This window comes from Salmo salar, chromosome 15, assembly GCF_965601325.2.
Source record: "Salmo salar chromosome 15, fSalSal1, whole genome shotgun sequence".
NCBI classification, from domain to species: domain Eukaryota; kingdom Metazoa; phylum Chordata; class Actinopteri; order Salmoniformes; family Salmonidae; genus Salmo; species Salmo salar.
In genome coordinates this window covers 82241149-82260029 of record NC_138305.1, presented here as the reverse complement: position 1 = coordinate 82260029, position 18881 = coordinate 82241149, and the positions used below count along the sequence as shown (strand labels likewise).

At 40.7% G+C, this 18881-nt stretch overlaps 2 protein-coding genes across 3 annotated transcripts; both read right to left on the bottom strand.

Annotated features, from left to right (window-relative positions):
• Positions 1–477: 477 nt before the first annotated feature.
• On the bottom strand, positions 478–3743 carry LOC123727324 (tyrosine-protein phosphatase non-receptor type 18). Of its 2 annotated transcripts, none has more exons than XM_045696130.2 (4): positions 3529–3743; positions 1493–1815; positions 1199–1288; positions 478–989 (listed from the first exon to the last, which is right to left on the bottom strand). In XM_045696130.2, the coding sequence occupies exons 2-4, from the start codon at positions 1767–1769 to the stop codon at positions 916–918; spliced, it is 441 nt and encodes a 146-aa protein (XP_045552086.1). In that variant the 5' UTR covers positions 1770–1815; positions 3529–3743; the 3' UTR covers positions 478–915. The 2 variants fall into 2 exon arrangements, with proteins under 2 accessions (XP_045552086.1, XP_045552085.1); XM_045696129.2 differs by lacking the exon at positions 3529–3743 and adding an exon at positions 2643–2938.
• An 812-nt stretch (positions 3744–4555) lies between these two features.
• Positions 4556–16532, bottom strand: LOC106572285 (tyrosine-protein phosphatase non-receptor type 18). The gene is made up of 12 exons (XM_045696128.2): positions 16235–16532; positions 12908–13016; positions 12717–12793; positions 11908–12003; positions 11695–11733; positions 11483–11551; positions 9839–9901; positions 7162–7304; positions 6730–6796; positions 6492–6569; positions 6279–6368; positions 4556–5787 (listed from the first exon to the last, which is right to left on the bottom strand). The coding sequence occupies exons 1-12, from the start codon at positions 16316–16318 to the stop codon at positions 5773–5775; spliced, it is 930 nt and encodes a 309-aa protein (XP_045552084.1). The 5' UTR covers positions 16319–16532; the 3' UTR covers positions 4556–5772.
• Positions 16533–18881: the final 2349 nt, after the last annotated feature.

Genomic DNA, 18881 nt, shown 5'->3' with positions numbered 1-18881 from the left:
GCTTTCGATTGATTTCTGTGACTGAAACATCATAGCAGCACAGCCAAAAGTTCAGAGGTCAATCTTCAAAGCTGCACAGAATGTTCAACAAACTGTTTGAGTACAGTACACAGTTTACTGTGATCACAAGAAAATTTATTGTATCTATCAAATCAAATGTATTTATATAGCCCTTCTTACATCAGCTGATATCTCAAAGTGCTGTACAGAAACCCAGCCTAAAACCCCAAACAGCAAGTAATGCAGGTGTAGAAGCACGGTGGCTAGGAAAAGCTCCCTAGAAAGGCCAAAACCTAGGAAGAAACCTAGAGGGGAACCAGGCTATGAGGGGTGGCCAGTCCTCTTCTGGCTGTGCCGGGTGGGGATTATAACAGAACATGACCAAGATGTTCAATTGTCTACATGTAAAAATCTACATGTACACTGCAATGATTGTGTGGTACACAGGGCTAATACAAAAATGTATTTCAAAGAACCTTGAAGAAATTGTTGTCTTTATTGTAAGTCCTTGTTACCAGCAATTAGTAGACATCAAAGCAATAAAGCATGAGTCTACCTGTGAAAACACATTTTACAATACCTGAAACGTGAATAATGAAAAAAACGAATTCTCTCCTGTTACTATAGTGCCATCTGTTGGTTACTACAATTACACTTCAATCGGTAAATGGTATTCAAAACCAATACTTGTCTCAGAATTGAAAGTTGTTTAATATAGTTCTTTCATTAGTAATATAAATCACAAGATCTGAAAAATATACGAACTCAAAAAGGTTACAAAAGATAGATAACTGTATTTTAGTGATCACATACAGTAGATGTTCACAGCAAGTAAAAATAAATAGAGCCCATTCCCATTGCTTGTCAAACATGAATGAGTAAAGATGTGGCCAGGCCTGGTATATGGCTGCCGTGTCATCTCTCCGCACGACTCCATTCTGCCGGGGGATCCCGAGGCCCTTTGGGTTTTTTAATGCGAAAGTTGAACTCTGAGGGAAAGTTGAGAAGTGTGGTTGGAATACTTGACGACACCTGCAAGTGCATCTAACAGATGACATAGTCTTGTTTCGACATCCAGTCGCAATCATTTTACTCATGAGATTCTGAGGAAATGAACATTACATTGGGTAGCTATAATGGCTTTAGATACAGTATATGACAATGGACAACATTATTAGAAAGACAAGCAGATATTCACCCATGCTACCAGGAGTGCAGCTGTTGGTCATGCATTTGATGGGATTTGAGACATATTCATAGTCATCTTCTGTCGAGGAATAACGCTCAGCTAGAAAAAAAGCAAACGATAAGAATCAGTAAGACATTTTCCACATAAACAGTTCAATATGGCTGTCAAGGAATTGTTACTGGCAAGAAACCTGAAAGTATTGGTCACTAGATCTAGATCGCAATATTTTGTGCAGGGCACTAATGACAAACAAAACCATAGCTGGCCTCACAGTCTCCAAACACTGCCCTGAAATTCTCTCACCTGCGACCAGCTCATAGCCACTCTGGTCCTCCACTGCCGAGGCCTCAGCTAGCCTGTGATTGGCTAGTCCGGCTGTGTCATAAATGGGTGCGACAGCTGGTGGCGGTTTGGCTGGTGGACACCTGCTCTTGACCATGCTGTAAAGAGCACCGACGTGGCATTTTGGGACGCCCAGCTCTTCGTTGTCATAGTAATGGAGAGCGGCCAGAGGGGGGGTGGAAGAGGCTGGTGGCGGGAGCTGTTTGGACTTGTTGACCACGGCATATACGTCATTCATCTTCTGTTGATGAGGCCGAGGCGCTCTGTACTGCACATTACAATTTCTAAAGACGAGTAGATATCAATATCAATTCCACAAACAGCAAAAAGCAAAAAGATACAAATATAGACTTGTTGTTTCTACCCTACACACCAGATGGTCATGACTATTATATATATATATATATATATATATATATATATATATATATATATATATATATATATATATATGAGACTGGATTTTCATTACCAAGTCTGTTTTCTTTTGGAGCATCTACAGCGGATCTTTACTAGTAGGATAGTAGAAATTAAGATTGATAAGGAATTGCAGCTTTACCATGATGATTTCCTACTAACTATATTATTGTTTACAGAGAAATAGATCATTTTTCTCTGAGCCTGTGATGCGAGCTGAGGGATTTTCAGTAGCAGTTTAACATATGGGAGGGAGGAGAGAGGGTGTGAAAGTGAAGTTTAACAGCCCCGTTTGTCACTTCCTCTGCAACATGATGAATGTTTAGTAGTACAAGCATGGTGAAATCCTTCTGCTTCATTAATCATAAGGACATTGTGTCCTAAAGTTCTGTTAAATGTTAATCTAAAGCTAACTGGATTAAAGTCATGTTTTATTCAAGATCATCAATGTGTACCACAACACAGTATTTCAATATACAGTACATATTTCAATATTGCCAACAATTTGCTTAACTGTCAAGGCAAGGTAGGTGTGTATATATTGTAACAATCAACTACTATGAAATAGTACTACATAACTTGGTGTTGATAAGCCTATGTACACTTAAACGTCATACCCTACACACCCAGCATGTAAAGTACGCAAACATAAAACTGTTGTACTGCCAACTAAAATAGAAGACCGTGAACTCACTTGAACAAAACAGGAAGCATTCTTTCTTCCCTTGTCTCGAAATTCTCGATCTCTCTACGAACCTGAGTCAACTTCCCCCATTGTAATTGAGCACCTTACTGTGGTATCATTACCTCAGGCTGCTTATTAAAGTCACAACTGTTGTTGTAATACAATCATACAGTATAGTGTACAGCAAGCAGTTTATCAGTTACACTGGCGGGCCCGGTGGCAATACATTTATAAATGCTTTCCTTTACTTGGAAGAGCTGCAGTGTTGGATAGCCTTAGCCAGCTACCTAACATAAATAGCATTCCTATCTGTTTGAGTCAGGTTGTTGAGTAGGCTAAATTATCTCTCTCTCTCTCTCTCTCTCTCTCTCTCTCTCTCTCTCTCTCTCTCTCTCTCTCTCTCTCTCTCTCTCTCTCTCTCTCTCTCTCTCTCTCTCTCTCTCTCTCTCTCTCTCTCTCTCTCTCTCTCTCTCTCTCTCTCTCTCTCTCTCTCTCTCTCTCTCTCTCTCTCTCTCTCTCTCTCTCTTCTCTCTCTCTCTCTCTCTCCTCTCTCTCTCTCTCTCCTCTCCTCTCGCTCTCTCTCTCTCTCTCTGCTCCTTGTTTAAAACTGTAAACTATGTCTTGCTCTCTATTTGAGTCAACTACTCACCACACTGCAGTGCTACACAATAGTGCTACCCTAGAGATTGCTGTTGAGGCTACTGTAGACCTTCATTGCAAAACAATGTGTTTTAATTCGTTATTTGGTGATATATTTAGTATAGTTTTATCTAAAAATTACAAACTTTATGTTTCACTATAAAAATAAAAATTCACTGAGTAGGATGGTCCTCCCCTTCCTCCACTGAAGAGAAATTAATTTGTTTCAAAGTTCATGTGGTCCATGAACTCCTACCTTTCTGCAAGTGTCTGAGCGCTGGCTGATGTTGTCGGTGGAGATGTCTTCACAGATGCAACACAATCATATAAAGGTTGGTTACTCTATTCAGAACAAAATCAACAGTACATCAGAGAGTTATAGAACTCCCTTAAGTTCAGGCACTGCTCTGTCTGAAAATGGGTGAACAATGATTTCAATGCGCCAGCACTACATATAGAGGAAGCATGCAGGCTGGATGTTTCCTGCTTAATATTTCTCTTTTTTTCCTAACTCAACTCATCACATTGAAATCTCAGAGAGAATTGTAATACAGTATGATCTGATGAAATGGATGACACAATGGGTTTTTGTCACAGAAAAACTCACACTGGCAGCTGAAGTTATTTTCAAACTGTGTCAGCTTTGTCCTCATGCAGCTTTCTGACTGCATCACAGACATGCCAATAATTACCATAATCAGGGGTTGGGAGTAACTGATTACATGTAATCTGATTACAAAAACCGGTAACTGTAGTCGGTTACGTAACCGGCAAAAATATTGTCATCAGATTACAGATACTTTTGAAAAACATATGATTACTTATTGGATTAATTTTAAATTCAGAAAGGATGTTTGTGGGGGGAAAAAACATGACACATTTTTTTAAATGACATTCAATTCAGCTAAAGCTGCAAGTTTAAATTTGTTCCACCTGAGCGAGTCTGACCACAAGTCAGAGACCACTATAACACAGCAAATGAGTTTGATGGATCCTTTTTGTCTTCTTCTAATGCCTCTTAAGGGGAAAGTAATCAAAATGTAACTGAAAGCAATCAGATTACATTACTGAGTTTGGGTAATCCAAAAGTTACATTACTGATTATAATTTTGGACAGGTAACTAGTAAATGCAATGGATTACATTTAGATTAACCTACCCAACCCGAACAATAATAATGCATGCCCTCTCATGTCATTGCTTTAGTAAAGCTTGCTTGTCCATGAATGCCAGTATGGCATTGTAACGGCTGTCTTCGGGTAGAGAGGACCAAGGCACAGCGGGTTGCGTGCTCATCATTATATTTATTTAAATAAAGACTATGAACACGGAAAAACAATAAACAACGAAACGACGACAGGAAACAGTTTAGCAGGCTATACACATAACAGCAGTGCTAAAGACAACTACACACAATTAACAAACAAAACACATCCCTATATATAGGACTCTCAATCAAAGGCAACTACAAACACCTGCCTTCAATTGAGAGTCCAATACCCAATACCTAACATAGAAAATACTAAACTAGAAAGAACATAGAAATACAAAAACATAGAACATAACCCAAAACCCGAAAATAATAAATCAAACACCCTTCTAAACAAACCACCACCCCGAACCACATAAAACAAATACCCTCTGCCACATCCTGACCAAACTACAATCACAAATAACCCCTATACTGGTCAGGATGTGACAGTACCCCCCCCTAAAGGTGCAGACCCCGGATGCACCTCAAAAAAATATATATATATTTTTAAAAATAAACTCCTAACTAAAGGGAGGGAAGGGAGGGTGGCTGCCGTCAACTCAGGGCTATTGCGGGGAGCAGGAACCGGCCGAGTTAGAGTGGGCTGACGCACTGGAAGCCTGATGCGTGGTGCTGGTACTGGACGTGCCAGCCTGGAGACACGCACCTCAGGGCTAGTGCGAGTAGCGGGAAACACTGGACCGTAGAGGCGCACTGGCGGTCTCAAGCGCAGGATTGGCATCACCCCTACTGGCTGGATGCCCACTTTCCCCTGGCACATGCGGGGCGCTGGTACTGCGTGTACCGGCCTGAAAATACCCGGCCTCGTCACAGCACCCATCACCCCAAAGCACGGGACCTGTCCAGTCAATGGTCGTTTGGAAAAAACACGAGGATTTGGCTTGGGACTTAATCCTCGCCCAGCCAAACTACCCGTGTGCCCCCCCCCAAAACAATTATTGGGGCTGCCTTTCGTCCTCTACCTGCCTCCCAGGCAGGTTATCACAGTGGTCCAATAATTGTTCCCATGTCCAGTCAATTCTTGACTCCATCACCTCCAGCGACCAGAATGCCATCTCCTCCCGAGCGCGTTGCTTCCTCCACTCCAGGTGTTGCTCCCTATAGTCCATCCGTAATTCCCTTTGCTTCTTTCTCCGCTGCTTGGTCCATTTTTGGTGGGTAGTTCTGTAACAGCTGTCTTCGGGTAGAGAGGACCAAGGCGCAGCGGGTTGCGTGCTCATCATTATATTTATTTAAATAAAGACTGTGAACACGGAAAAACAATAAACAACGAAACGACGACAGGAAACAGTTTAGCAGGCTATACACATAACAGCAGTGCTAAAGACAACTACACACAATTAACAAACAAAACACATCCCTATATATAGGACTCTCAATCAAAGGCAACTACAAACACCTGCCTTCAATTGAGAGTCCAACACCCAATACCTAACATAGAAAATACTAAACTAGAAAGAACATAGAAATACAAAAACATAGGACATAACCCAAAACCCGAAAATAATAAATCAAACACCCTTCTAAACAAACCACCACCCCGAACCACATAAAACAAATACCCTCTGCCACGTCCTGACCAAACTACAATCACAAATAACCCCTATACTGGTCAGGACGTGACAGGCATGTGCTGAATACTGTGTTGTAGAAAGGCTAACACCTGGGGGTTGGAAATAGCAATTACAAAAACATTATACTATGGTTGAACAAAATTAGCAGTTTCTGTCTTACCTTGGTGAGATTCTGGGAGTTGTTCTCAGCTGACCGTAAAGCCTTCTCAAACATGTAAGCCACGGCAGAAAACACAAACTGATACTGTTCCTGAGTGGAGAGATGGGAAAAATATTATTTCCACAGTAGAGTATTTCAGTATGTACTATAACACATAGATGTAAATAAACACAATTTTGATCTGATATTAAATTCTGCCTGATAATAAAATACCTTTGTCTGAACTGCTGATGGCCTCTGTCTCCTTAGTTCCACTACAATCTTCATGATACTGAAATCTTCTTTAATTTGCTGGTGTGGAAACATGGATTTACCAAAACACTCACTTATCATTTTTACAGTTTGTATTGTTCTTGTTTTATTATTCATCGATGCAGTATACAAATGTTTTGTTAAACCAGATCCCTAAAGGATGCCATCAATGTACTGTCCTGAACATAAATAGTAGTACCTTTGTCACAAGAAGATCGTGAACATAATCCAGGGCACAAATCACCCCTGTTCTTCCACAACCAGCACTGAAAATACAAGAGAAAAATACATGCTTCATTCATCACTCTGATAACCACAGAAGGCCACAACATGGACATAAGTCATATGAGTCGACAGACCACATCAGGTCCTGAATATTTAACATTTCTCACTTCATTTAAATTGCGTCATTAAAATGCATTGAGCTCAAGGAGTACATGTGGCCTCGTGATAAACAACATAAAATTATATGCATGGATGAATTTTAATGGGCATATGGATCATAATCTGTCTGAGCATGATCATTACATCTCAGAGCACAAAAAAAAGCCCACCAGGCAGACAGGAATAACAGCTTGGCATTTTGGGCTGTGCTGTATGAAATGTACTGTAGAGTAGGAGACAAACAAACCTGCAGTGGATGAGAACAGGGCTAGCGTTGTTTTCCTGGTCTTTGCGAGCCATATCCATCATTCCTAAAATACCAGAAACTGTGTATGGAACGTCATGATCAGGCCAAGCTGTGTATTGGAATTGAGAGATTTTCCGTGTTTCCTAGCACAAAACATGGTTTGCATTAAGTCTTGCAGGCTTCTAACAGCTATACAAAAACAAGATCCCACAACTGAAGGTGGGAAAAAGGGCCGCCTAAGTATGATTCCCAATCAGAGTCAACGATAGACAGCTGCCTCTGATTAGGAACCATACTCGGCCAAAACCAAAGAAATAGAAAACATAGAATAGAACATAGAAATACAAAATCTAGAATGCCCACCCAAATCACACCCTGACCTAACCAAAATAGAGAAATAAAAGGGCTCTCTATGGTCAGGGCGTTACAGTAACCCCCCCCCCCAAAGATGCGGACTCCGGTTGTTAAACCTGACTCAATAGGGGAGGGTCCAGGTGGGTATCTAGACTCGGTGGCAGCTCCGGTGCGGGATGTAGACCCCGCTCTACTCGCGGATCCGCCATCCTCAGTGGCGACTCTTTCGGGGGTCGTCGCCGAAAGCTCCGGACCGTGGATCGTCGCCGGAGGACCCGGACCGTGGATCGTCGCCGGAAGCGCCGAACTGGGAACCCCTGCTGGAGGTTCTTCGTGCCCTGGATCATCACTGGAGGTTCCGGGCCATGGATTATCACTGGAGGCTTCGTGCCATGGATCATCCCTACAGGCTCCGGGCCATGGATCATCACTGGAGGCTCCGGGCCATGGATCATCACTACAGGCTCCGGGCCATGGATCATCACTACAGGCTCCGGGCCATGGATCATCACTACAGGCTCCGGGCCATGGATCATCACTACAGGCTTTGTGCCATGGATCATCACTACAGGCTTTGTGCCATGGATCATCACTGGAGGCGTCGGACCATGGATCATCACTGGAGGCTTCTTACGTGGTGCCGGAACAGGTCTCACCAGACTGGGGAGACGCACTGGAGGTCTGGAGCATAGGGCTGACACAACCCGCCCTGGCTGGATGCCCACTTTACCTCGGTGAGTGTGGAGAGCTGGCACGGGACGCACTGGGCTATGAAGGCACACTGGAGGCATAGTGCGTAGAGCCAGCGCAGAACACACTGGACCGTGGAGGCACACCGGAGGTCTAGAGCACAGTGCTGGCACAACTCATCCTGGCTGGATCCCCCCTGTAGCCTGGCAAGTGCGGGGAGTTGGAACAGGCCGCACTGGGTTGTGCTGGCGAACTGAGGTTACCGTGCGTAGAGCTGGCGCAGGATAACCTGGGCCGAAGAGACGCACCGGAGACCAGGAACGCTGAGCCGGCACAATCCTTCCTGGCTGAATGCCAAATCTAGCACCGCAACTGCGAGGAGCTTGCACTGATCGCACCGGGCTGTGGCTGCACACTGGAGACACCGTGTGCATCAACGCATAACACGGTGCTTGACCAGTCCTATGTTCCCCACGGTAAGCACAGGGAGTTGGCTCAGGTCTGAACCCTGACTTAGCCAATCTCCCCGTGTGCCCTCCCCCAACAAAAATGTGGGGGCTGCCTCTCGTGCTTGCCTCGTGGTGGGTATAATGCCTCGTAATATCACCGCTCTGCTCTCGCTGCCTCATTCTCCTCCCTCGGACGGCGATACTCTCCGGCCTGACTCCAGGGTCCTTTCCCGTCCAGTATTTCCTCCCATGCCCACTCCTGATCATGCTGCTTGGTCCATTGTTGGTGGGATCTTCTGTAACGAACGTCGTAGAGAGGAGACCAAGGCGCAGCGTGAGTTGGGTTCATCATAATTTTATTTAAGGTGAACCAGAAAAAAACAATAAACACCACAACGAACGAAAAGTCTTGCAGGCTTCTAACAGCTATACAAAAACAAGATCCCATAACTGAAGGTTGGAAAAAGGGCTTCCTAAGTATGATTCCCAATCAGAGACAAAGATAGACAGCTGCCTCTGATTAGGAGCCATACTGGCCAAAACCAAAGAAATAGAAAACATAGAATAGAACATAGAAATACAAAATCTAGAATGCCCACCCAAATCACACCCTGACCTAACCAAAATAGAGAAATAAAAGGGCTCTCTATGGTCAGGGCGTGACACCTTTTACCTTGGTTTCACTGAGCTTTGGACTGGTGTCCACGGTTTACCTTGGTATTATTTATTGTTCTTTGCTGATACAAACTATATGACACTGACAGCCACATACAAATAAATATATTAACACAAGTTTGTGTAAAAAAAATATATATATATATTCCAGTGGGTGTACCAAGCAAGAAGGCAGTAACTGCCGTCTAGGGTCAAAGGTCATGTCAGAGGTCAGGGTCAATATTAATAAAAAGATAACCTCATAGTAACAATAAAACATAGTAACAATAAAACAACTTTGAAGTCATTTTTCTCAGTTTCACTCTATGAGCAATTATTGCTAATTTGCTTGGTCGGGCAGAATACTTCACTGGCTCCCTCATTCAAATTTACAAACAATGTGAGATTATCCAAAGTCAATAACGGTTGTTGGAAAATACTGATTAAATTCAACCATTCTGAAGAATTGTGTGACTGGTGCGGCACAGAAATAAAACAATATTTCCCCTTTTTCATAGTTGGACACTTACCTCATGATATCTCACTGTCAGAGTGCGGAAAACTACTTCCTCATTTGGGCTGGATTCCTCAAACTGCAAAGACATTTCACTAAACATTTTCTAGTGTTACCTGAAACAGATCCCTGTGTTCCATGCAGACAATAACATACGGGTCAATGTGCAGTGCCATGAAATAACAAAACAGGGTACACTTAGTTCACAGGAACTGACAAATCATCTCTGCAGGCTGTTAGGTAAAAATGGAACTCTTCATGAATAGTTGCAGAAGACTATAGGGCAACAGCACTATGTGCACACTGGAACATTGGTGTGGGAGGCAACCCGTCTGTCTAGAGACACTATATTTCATGAATAGTAATACAACTTAGAAATGTTCTTGTTTTTGAAAGAAAAGTACATTTTTTTGTCCATTAAAATAACATCAAATTGATCAGAAATACAGTGAAGACATTGTTAATGTTGTAAATGACTATTGCAGTTGGAAACGGCAGTTTTTTTATGGTATATCTACATAGGCGTACAGAGGCCCATTATCAGCAGCCATCACTCTATGTTCCAATGACACGTTGTGTTAGCTAATCCACGTTTATCATTTTAAAAGGCGAATTGATAATTAGATAACCCTTTTACAATTATGTTAGCACAGCTGAAAACTGTTGTACTTATTATAGAAGCAATAAAACTGGCCTTCTTTAGACTCGCTGAGTATCTGGAGCATCACCATTTGCGGGTTCAATTACAGGCTCAAAATGGCCAGAAACAAATAACTTTTTTCTGAAACTTGTCAGTCTATTCTAGTTCTGAGAAATGAAGGCTATTCCATGCGAGAAATTGCCAAGAAACTGAAGATTTCGTACAACGCTGTGTATTATTTCCTTCACAGAACAGCACAAACTGGCTCTAACCAGAATAGAAAGAGGAGTTGGAGGCCCCGGTGCACAACTGAGGCCAGCATCCCAGAGTCACCTCTTCACTGTTGATGTTGAGACAGGTGTTTTGCGGGTACTATTTAATGAAGCTGCCAGTTAAGGACTTGTGAGGCATCGGTATCTCAAACTAGACACTAATAGAATAGCTTTCATTTTTCAGAACAAGAATAGACTGACGAGTTTCAGAAGAAAGTTATTTGTTTCTAGCCATTTTGAGCCTGTAATCAAACCCACAAATGCTGATGCTCCAGATTCTCAACTAGTCTAAAGAAGGACAGTTTTATTGCTTCTTTAATCAGTACAACAGTTTTCAGCTGTGCTAACATAATTGCAAAAGGGTTTTCTAATGATCAATTAGCCTTTTAAAATGATAAACTTAAAAAGCTAACACAATGTGCCATTGGAACACAGGAGTGATGGTTGCTGATAATGGGCCTCTGTACGCCTACGTAGATATTCCATAAAGAATCTGCCGTTTCCAGCTACAATAGTGATTTACAACATTAACAATGTCTACACTGTATTTCTGATCAATTTGATGTTATTTTAACGGACAAAAAATGTGCTTTTCTTTCAAAAACAAGGACATTTCTAAGTGACCCCAAACTTTTGAACAGTAGTGTACATCTGCATCAAATGAAAGTTGCATAAATGGTGCTAAAAACTCTGTGATCTACGTATCCTTCAGATACAATATAATGAAGATATACTGACAAACACTTACGTTTGACACAATAAAGGGACCAAAATGGGTTGTTTCTTTGAAAGTAGTCCAGTAGCGCTCACACTTTTTCTACAAAAAGACAATGAATAAAATGTATGAGTCAAGTGGACACAAGCATCAAAATCATACAGTTCATAAATCTTACAGTACACTAATAGGTTTACACTCCTACTGTGCCTTTTTCAACAAGAGGTGACTAAAAGGGCATTTACTTTTCCCATTTCAATTTCTCTGCAAGCCATGATTATGACCTAAAACAGGGAGAGAAAATATGGCAAGCATAAGATATGGAGACAATTCTCCCATTATTGATCTTTTAGTGTCATTTTTTCCTATACATTTAGAAATAGAGTAAATTATATGGAAACAGAGCTACTGTACAAGCTGCACTACATGTATATAAAGCTGAAAATGATCTTCCACACCTTTACATCATACTGCCAAATCATTCGCCAGAAGTCCACCAAAGTGTGTCTCAGAGGCCCTTGGGTCGCTATGTATTTTTTGGTCTTTGTTGCACCCTAGAGGAGAGATTAAATAAAGAAATCAGTTTAAAGAGCGACTGCTTTTTAAAAACAACAAATCCCTTTGAAAATAGCCTGTGTGACATCGATATGAGTCAGAAACAGTTATTCTAGTGTCAAAATGTACTACAAAGTGTAAATAGGATAATTTTGGTCATAAAGTCAGTCTGGTCTAAAATGGAGTTTGGAACATCCGTGCGTCACAACAGGTAAATTAAGGTTGGGTTTTGATTTGACGATGTCCATTTGCCCACAAACATATGGGTGAACAGCTGAGGTGAATGCTCTCTATCCAATAGCATAGGCAGTGCGACAGACCTGCTCAGCATCTCCGACTGTTTACATAAGACAACCCGTCGCACATTTTTCTACATGAGAAATACTGCACCGAACACCTAATTAGATGTGAAATTGTGCAACTAAAACATCCTCGGCAAAAATGTCCAAATTAATTACTGATTAATCTTGAATCATTCTGGGGATTTTTATGAAAAAAAATAGGCTTCCCTGTCTACAGTGTCTCATGGGGGACAAACATCATTAACCAAACGTGGAATCTGTCAAGAAACACACCTCCAAGACTGAAATCAAATTTTTCTAATAAGCAACAGAAAAACACAGGTGCCAATCGGTGTGTTCAGTGACTCTTCCAGATTGAGCTGAATGATGATACAAAATAGGACTGTTACTAAGTGCGAGCAATACTGTACCTTAATGAAGCTGGCATTGATATAGTCAAAATCATTCTCATTTGTCAGTAGAGTCAGGGGCACACGGGTTTGGTCATCTATATAAAAATACATGAGTTTTTGTTCAGATAGGTTTAATATTAAGCAAAAATCTCATTTTCAATTAGAGTAAAAAACTACAACAGTTTTTAAGCCTCTATTGTGGTGCTTACATGGTAAAATGTCTCTGTAACGGTTCTTCTTTACATTCTCCATCAGTGCCCCCGCTATCGTCGTAAGGCCAAAATCTTTCTTGACGATAGAAGTCTGAGCACGAATGTTCTACAAACAAATAGAGACAAACATAACACATGAAAGCTGAGTTTGAGAGAAATGTCCATTGTACAATTGTTTTTCTTTTTTATGAAGCATTTGTGTTTAGTGAGTACGCCAGATAAGAGGCAGTAGGGATGAGTAGGGATGTTCTATTGATGAGTGTGTGAATTGGAACATTTTCCTGTCCTACTAACAATTTTAAATGTAATGAGTACTTTTGAGTGTCAGGAAAAACGTATGGAGTAAAAAGTACATTATTTTCTTTAGGAATGTAGTCAAGTAAAAGTAAAAGTTGTCAAAAATATAAAGAGTAAAGTAAAGTACAGATACATCAAAACTACTTAAGTAGTACTTTAAAGTATTTTTACTTAAGTACTTTACACAACTGCATACAGTGATAACTAAGATGTTACACATGAAACATATAAGAAGCCCTTAGCTTAGTGCAAGAACTCACAATTCAATTTACGCAGGAGCTAATGTAGCTGTCAGTCAATGACACCCAACAGTATCAGTATGGCTTGCTATTTATTTTTTACATGTATCTGAGAAATGAAAGGCCCCTGAGTGGAAATAGACTTGTCTTTGTCAACAACAAAAAAATGATTGGTTGCTTACACATATTTTGCAAATGTTTTCGTGGGTGTGGTGAAATATCAGAATAAACACATAAAAACCTGTGGTGTCTGCTTTTCACCACAGATGTCTGTGTTTAGCTACTGTAATGTGGAACCAGTAAAGAAAGGCTGGCCAGTTATGTGATAACACAGGTCTCTTCTAAAATAGACATCATTACATTATTACATGACCACCATTTCTCACTTTGCGCATTCTGTCACTTGAATTAGGCTACTTAGAAAAGAGTTCACCTGTATTACTATTTTCATCACTGTTGTCATTAATTCAACATACAAACATAATCAAGTTTATTGAAAAAAATCTGGCTCTGGCATCTAAAGACACTGACATCTTTCACAATGGACCAGTAGGGCTGAAAGGGCAGTGCTGTAACAAGGAAATGTTAGTGGACTCAGTGTTAATAGATAACTCACTTTGCAACCTAAATGAGGAACAAAATGACTAGCCTACCTATCTTGAAACAGAGGTTCAGATGTAACAAAAACCTACAGTAGCTACAGTTGAAGTCGGAAGTTTACATACTTAGGTTGGAGTCAACCACTCCACAAATGTCTTGTTAACAAACTATAGTTTTGGCAAGTCGGTTAGGACATCTACTTTGTGCATGACACAAGTAATTTTTCCAACAATTGTTTACAGACAGATTATTTCACTTATAATTCACTGTATCACAATTCCAGTGGGTCAGAAGTTTACATACACTAAGTTGACTGTCCCTTTAAACAGCTTGGAAAATTCCAGAAAATTATGTCATGGCTTTAGAAGCTTCTGATAGGCTAATTGACATAATTTGAGTCAATTGGAGGTGTACCTGTGGATGTATTTCAAGGACAACATTCAAATTCAGTGCCTCTTTGATTGACATCATGGGAGAATCAAAAAGAAATCAGCCAAGATCTCAGAAAAATAATTGTAGACTTCCACAACTCTGGTTCATCCTCAGGAGAAATTTCCAAAAGCCTGAAGGTACCACGTTCATCTGTACAAACAATAGTACGTAAGTAGTAACACCATGGGACCACGCAGACGTCATACCGCTCAGGAAGGAGATGCGTTCTGTCTCTTAGAGATGAACGTACTTTGGTGAGAAAAGTGCAAATCAATCCCAGAACAACAGCAAAGGACCTTCTGAAGATGCTGGAATTAACAGGTATAAAAGTATCTATATCCACAGTAAAACGAGTCCTATATCGACATAACCTGAAAGGCCACTCAGCAAAGAAGAAGCCACTGCTCCAAAACCGCCATAAAAAAGCCAGACTATGGTTTGCAACTGCACATGTGGACAAAGATCGTACTTTTTGGAGAAATGTCCTCTGGTCTGATGAAACAAAAATAGAAGTGTTTGGCCATAATGACCATCTGGAGTTTGGAGGAAACAGAGGGAGGCTTGCAAGCCGAAGAATACCGTCCCAACCGTGAAGCACGGGGGTGGCAGCATCATGTTGTGGGCGTGCTTTGCTGCAGGAGGGACTGGTGCACTTCATAAAATAGATGGCATCATGAGGAAAGAAAATTATGTGGATATATTGAAGCAACATCTCAAGACATCAGTCAGGAAGTTAAAGCTTGGTTGCAAATGGGTCTTCCAAATGGACAATGACCCCAAGCATACTTTCAAAGTTGTGGCAAAATAGCTTAAGGACAACAAAGTCAAGGTATGGGAGTGGCCATCACAAAGCCCTGACCTCAATCTTATAGAACATTTGTGGGCAGAACTGAAAAAGTGTGTGTGAGCAAGGAGGTCTACAAACCTGACTCAGTTACACTAGCTCTGTCAGGAGGAATGGGCCAAAATTCACCCGACTTATTGTGGGAAGCTTGTGGAAGGCTACCCGAAACGTTTGAACCAAGTTAAACAATTTAAAGGCAATGCTACCAAATACTAATTGAGTGTATGTAAACTTCTGACCCACTGGGAACGTGATGAAATAAATAAAAGCTGAAATAAATAATTCTCTCTACTATTATTCTGACATTTCACATTCTTAAAATAAAGTGGTGATCCTAACTGACCTAAGACAAGGATTAAATGTCAGGAATTGTGAAACTGAGTTTAAATGTATTTGGCTAAGGGTATGTAAACTTCCGACTTCAACTGTAAACTGACTTCTGCAAATGTCACTATTAAGTGTTATGTCAAAATAAAACTGAATAAGTGGTTTACTTCTGTGTACACTTCTTTCTAAATGTGCCTTAAAGACATAATCCACTGGTTTGAAAGAAGGTTTGTGTTAATTAGGCTACATTATAGATTGTGCATTTATTTATACTTTAGAGAAAGCAAAGAGCCAACATGATTTTCAGCTTTATTACAGGGGAAACATTTGAGCAGCCTACTTTTCCTTTATCCTACCTCGCAGGTTTACCCCATCTGGACCAGTGATAGACATGTTACACATCACACAACATCATTAGACCTATTTTAACCAGTTAATTGCAATCAATTCATGAATACACATGCCATAAATCATATATTTTACATCTGAAAATATTGCCTGGTATTATTTGTCTATCTATGGGAATGAATTATAAACTAACAATAGAGAGTTATGTAGATGGTCACACCAAGGATTCCCACTTACAATATACTCAGATGAGATGTTGCCCTGCGTTCTGCTGTCATCTGCCAAGGACATCTGACCTACGAACCTCGATAGGTGCTCCATCTGCGCGACTATGGATGTCAACTTCACTTTTTAAATGTCAGGCAGTGGGTGACCACTATAGCCTATCAATACAATTCGAGACAAACGCAGAGCGCCTTGCCGCTCACGTCTCTACCGCGATGATTAGCCTTTAAGTTCCGCGTGTAGCCTACCTCTTGGAACGTTCCTCATGTCACTGTCACTATAGGACAGTCATGTAAATTTCCGCATTGAAGGCTACTTTGCCTTAATTATTGGCGTCAAAACACAGGTGAGGAACTTTCACATAAACTCCAATACACTACAACAGCTGGAAACATGTATAGCATTTATTTTAGCAAACAAGGATATTTAAAGCATCTTTAAAAATTATTTTAAGCTTTTTCAAAGCTTTATCATGAAGTTAGTTATACAGTTAAATATAGGCGAATGTTTTATTATTACATAACGTTATCAAGCAGGCTATCAGTACACTAATCTAATTTAGACCTATAATATAAGGGAACCCTAAAACGTGCACCCTGATAAGATTTTCAGAAAGATTGATTATCCTTACACGTTCTAAAAAATATATATCAAATGCGGTTTATTGCATTGGACAGAGGATTAGTAAACCCATATGAACTCAAAGCCTCTTTGTATTCTGACAGGAATAGTAAAATCACGGAAGTTTCCTGAGTGTTTTAGATGGGTGTTCTACTGCCTATTCCTATTAGGGGAGGCATATCGAGGCATGGTTTACTGTAACTGTACCTTCAATGCATCAGAAGATGCCTCATCATCAGCACGTGCCTTTTTTTGCATCGCAATAATACAAAAAATGGCTAGCCTATCTATAACTGTCTTCAGATTCACACAGACAGCAGTTACACTCAAAACTGGTGGCCTTATTGACCTGACTTGCCTGCTTAAATTTAAACAGACTGGAAAAAGGATTGTCAACTTAACTGGGAATGGTGAAAGATTTTCATGCGAATATTCTAAAATCCGCATTTTCCCACAAATAACCTCGTTTCCATCCACAGTTTTTATGCCGTTAAAGTAAAGACAAATCGTGACAGCTGTGATCGAAACAGGAAGTTTCGGTCCAATTTATAAATGCCGTGTCGATAAAATTAATTATGCTGGTGACAGGATGATGGATGCTTGACTGCCATTTGACAATAATAAATATTCTTGCTCTTATCCATAATAATCTCATCATGTAGACTAGCCTATCTGCACTGTATCTGCAAACTGTTGACAGCAAGTGCCAAGACCACAGCAGGCACATTTGCTACATATTTAACTCAACAGGTTTTTTTTTACAAAACTATTTGGAGAGTAGAAAATGCGATGGAAACATATTGAACTTTAGATGTTTATTCGGTACATGAAAACATAAGCGAAATGTATATTGTGTGCACTACCTCAACACACACTATTTTTTATCTGCAACAAGTCCATTTGGTGGAAATACCACTGGCGGGAAAATTGGCATATTTTCATTAAGCGAATTCTAGAATAGTCACATGAAAATCACCAATTGGATGGAAACCTAGCTAATGACACTGAAATGTTGGTTCAAAAGCTGGTGCGGGACTAGATGGTCTGAATTGACTTCGTAGCAGGGTAGCATAACTTACGCAGCAGGTTAGGATAATTAACGTAGCAGGTTAGGAGAGTTAGGTTAAGGTTAGGAAAATGATTAGGGTTAGCTAAAATGCTAAAAACTTGACGTCAGTTTGACATAAACTGTATACTATCTAGCCATGCCCCTTTCCCACTGCCTCTGGAAGTTGGTGAACCCTGCCTTAACCCTAAACATTTAAAATGTAAATGTAATATAGCACCACAGTATGAGCTATAATATATTGATAAAAGTCACCCATACAAAACACAGCCCTTATTTTAAGTTTTTCTAAAATTCCCTATTGTAAAAATCAATGGTGGAAAAACGATTGGAACCATTTCCCTGTTTGACCGCTAGGTTTTAACGGTATTATGACACCTCCACTGTGGGGATCTACTGGGCGGTAGGGCCTTTCCAAAGATCCCTATAACAAGGACCGGAAACGCAACACCATATTCTATAAAAGATGGCGGATAAATTAAGACGTCCCACTCAGGCCGTTTACCATGGGAAAAAATGGTCCCCGGTCTGCTTAAGGGGTTGGCTCTCCCATAGGTACCAATGCATTAGCAGTTGGGTCTGAACTGCTTAGTTCATAGCAGTCCTTCCCGGAGTCCTCCACTGCGATCACGTGGGTCTTACTGGGGTACGGATGTAAAAATACCTTCAAATCTGCTGTTGGCGCCCATTCAAATTAGCCCAAAGGTTGCCTTGTTAAATGTTGTTCATTCTCTAAATGAAATACCATGACTATTTTCTCATTACATTTAAGTCATTTAGCAGACGCTCTTATCCAGAGCAACTTACAGTAGTGAATGCATACATTTCATACATTTTTTTTCCTGTGCTGGCCCCCCGTGGGAATAGAACCCACAACCCTGGCGTTGCAAACACCATGCTCTACCAACTGAGCTACAGGGAAGGCTATTAGCTGGGAATGTTGTTTGAAATGTCTGATACAACATACTTTAT

What these genes read in the sequence shown, in the direction of transcription:
- LOC106572285 (XM_045696128.2), bottom strand. Translation starts at nt 16,318, where the DNA reads ATGGAGCACCTATCGAGGTTCGTAGGTCAGATGTCCTTGGCAGATGAC. An exon ending in GAGAAATTGAAATGGGAAAA is followed by an intron (nt 11,552 to 11,694) that starts GTAAATGCCCTT and finishes GTCTTTTTGTAG; the next exon opens with AAAAAGTGTGAGCGCTACTG. An exon ending in CCTGTTCTCATCCACTGCAG is followed by an intron (nt 6,797 to 7,161) that starts GTTTGTTTGTCT and finishes TTGTATTTTCAG; the next exon opens with TGCTGGTTGTGGAAGAACAG.
- LOC123727324 (XM_045696129.2), bottom strand. Translation starts at nt 2,662, where the DNA reads ATGCTTCCTGTTTTGTTCAA. An exon ending in ATGCTTCCTGTTTTGTTCAA is followed by an intron (nt 1,816 to 2,642) that starts GTGAGTTCACGG and finishes ACTCGTCTTTAG; the next exon opens with AAATTGTAATGTGCAGTACA. An exon ending in CTGCACTCCTGGTAGCATGG is followed by an intron (nt 990 to 1,198) that starts GTGAATATCTGC and finishes ACTTTCCCTCAG; the next exon opens with AGTTCAACTTTCGCATTAAA.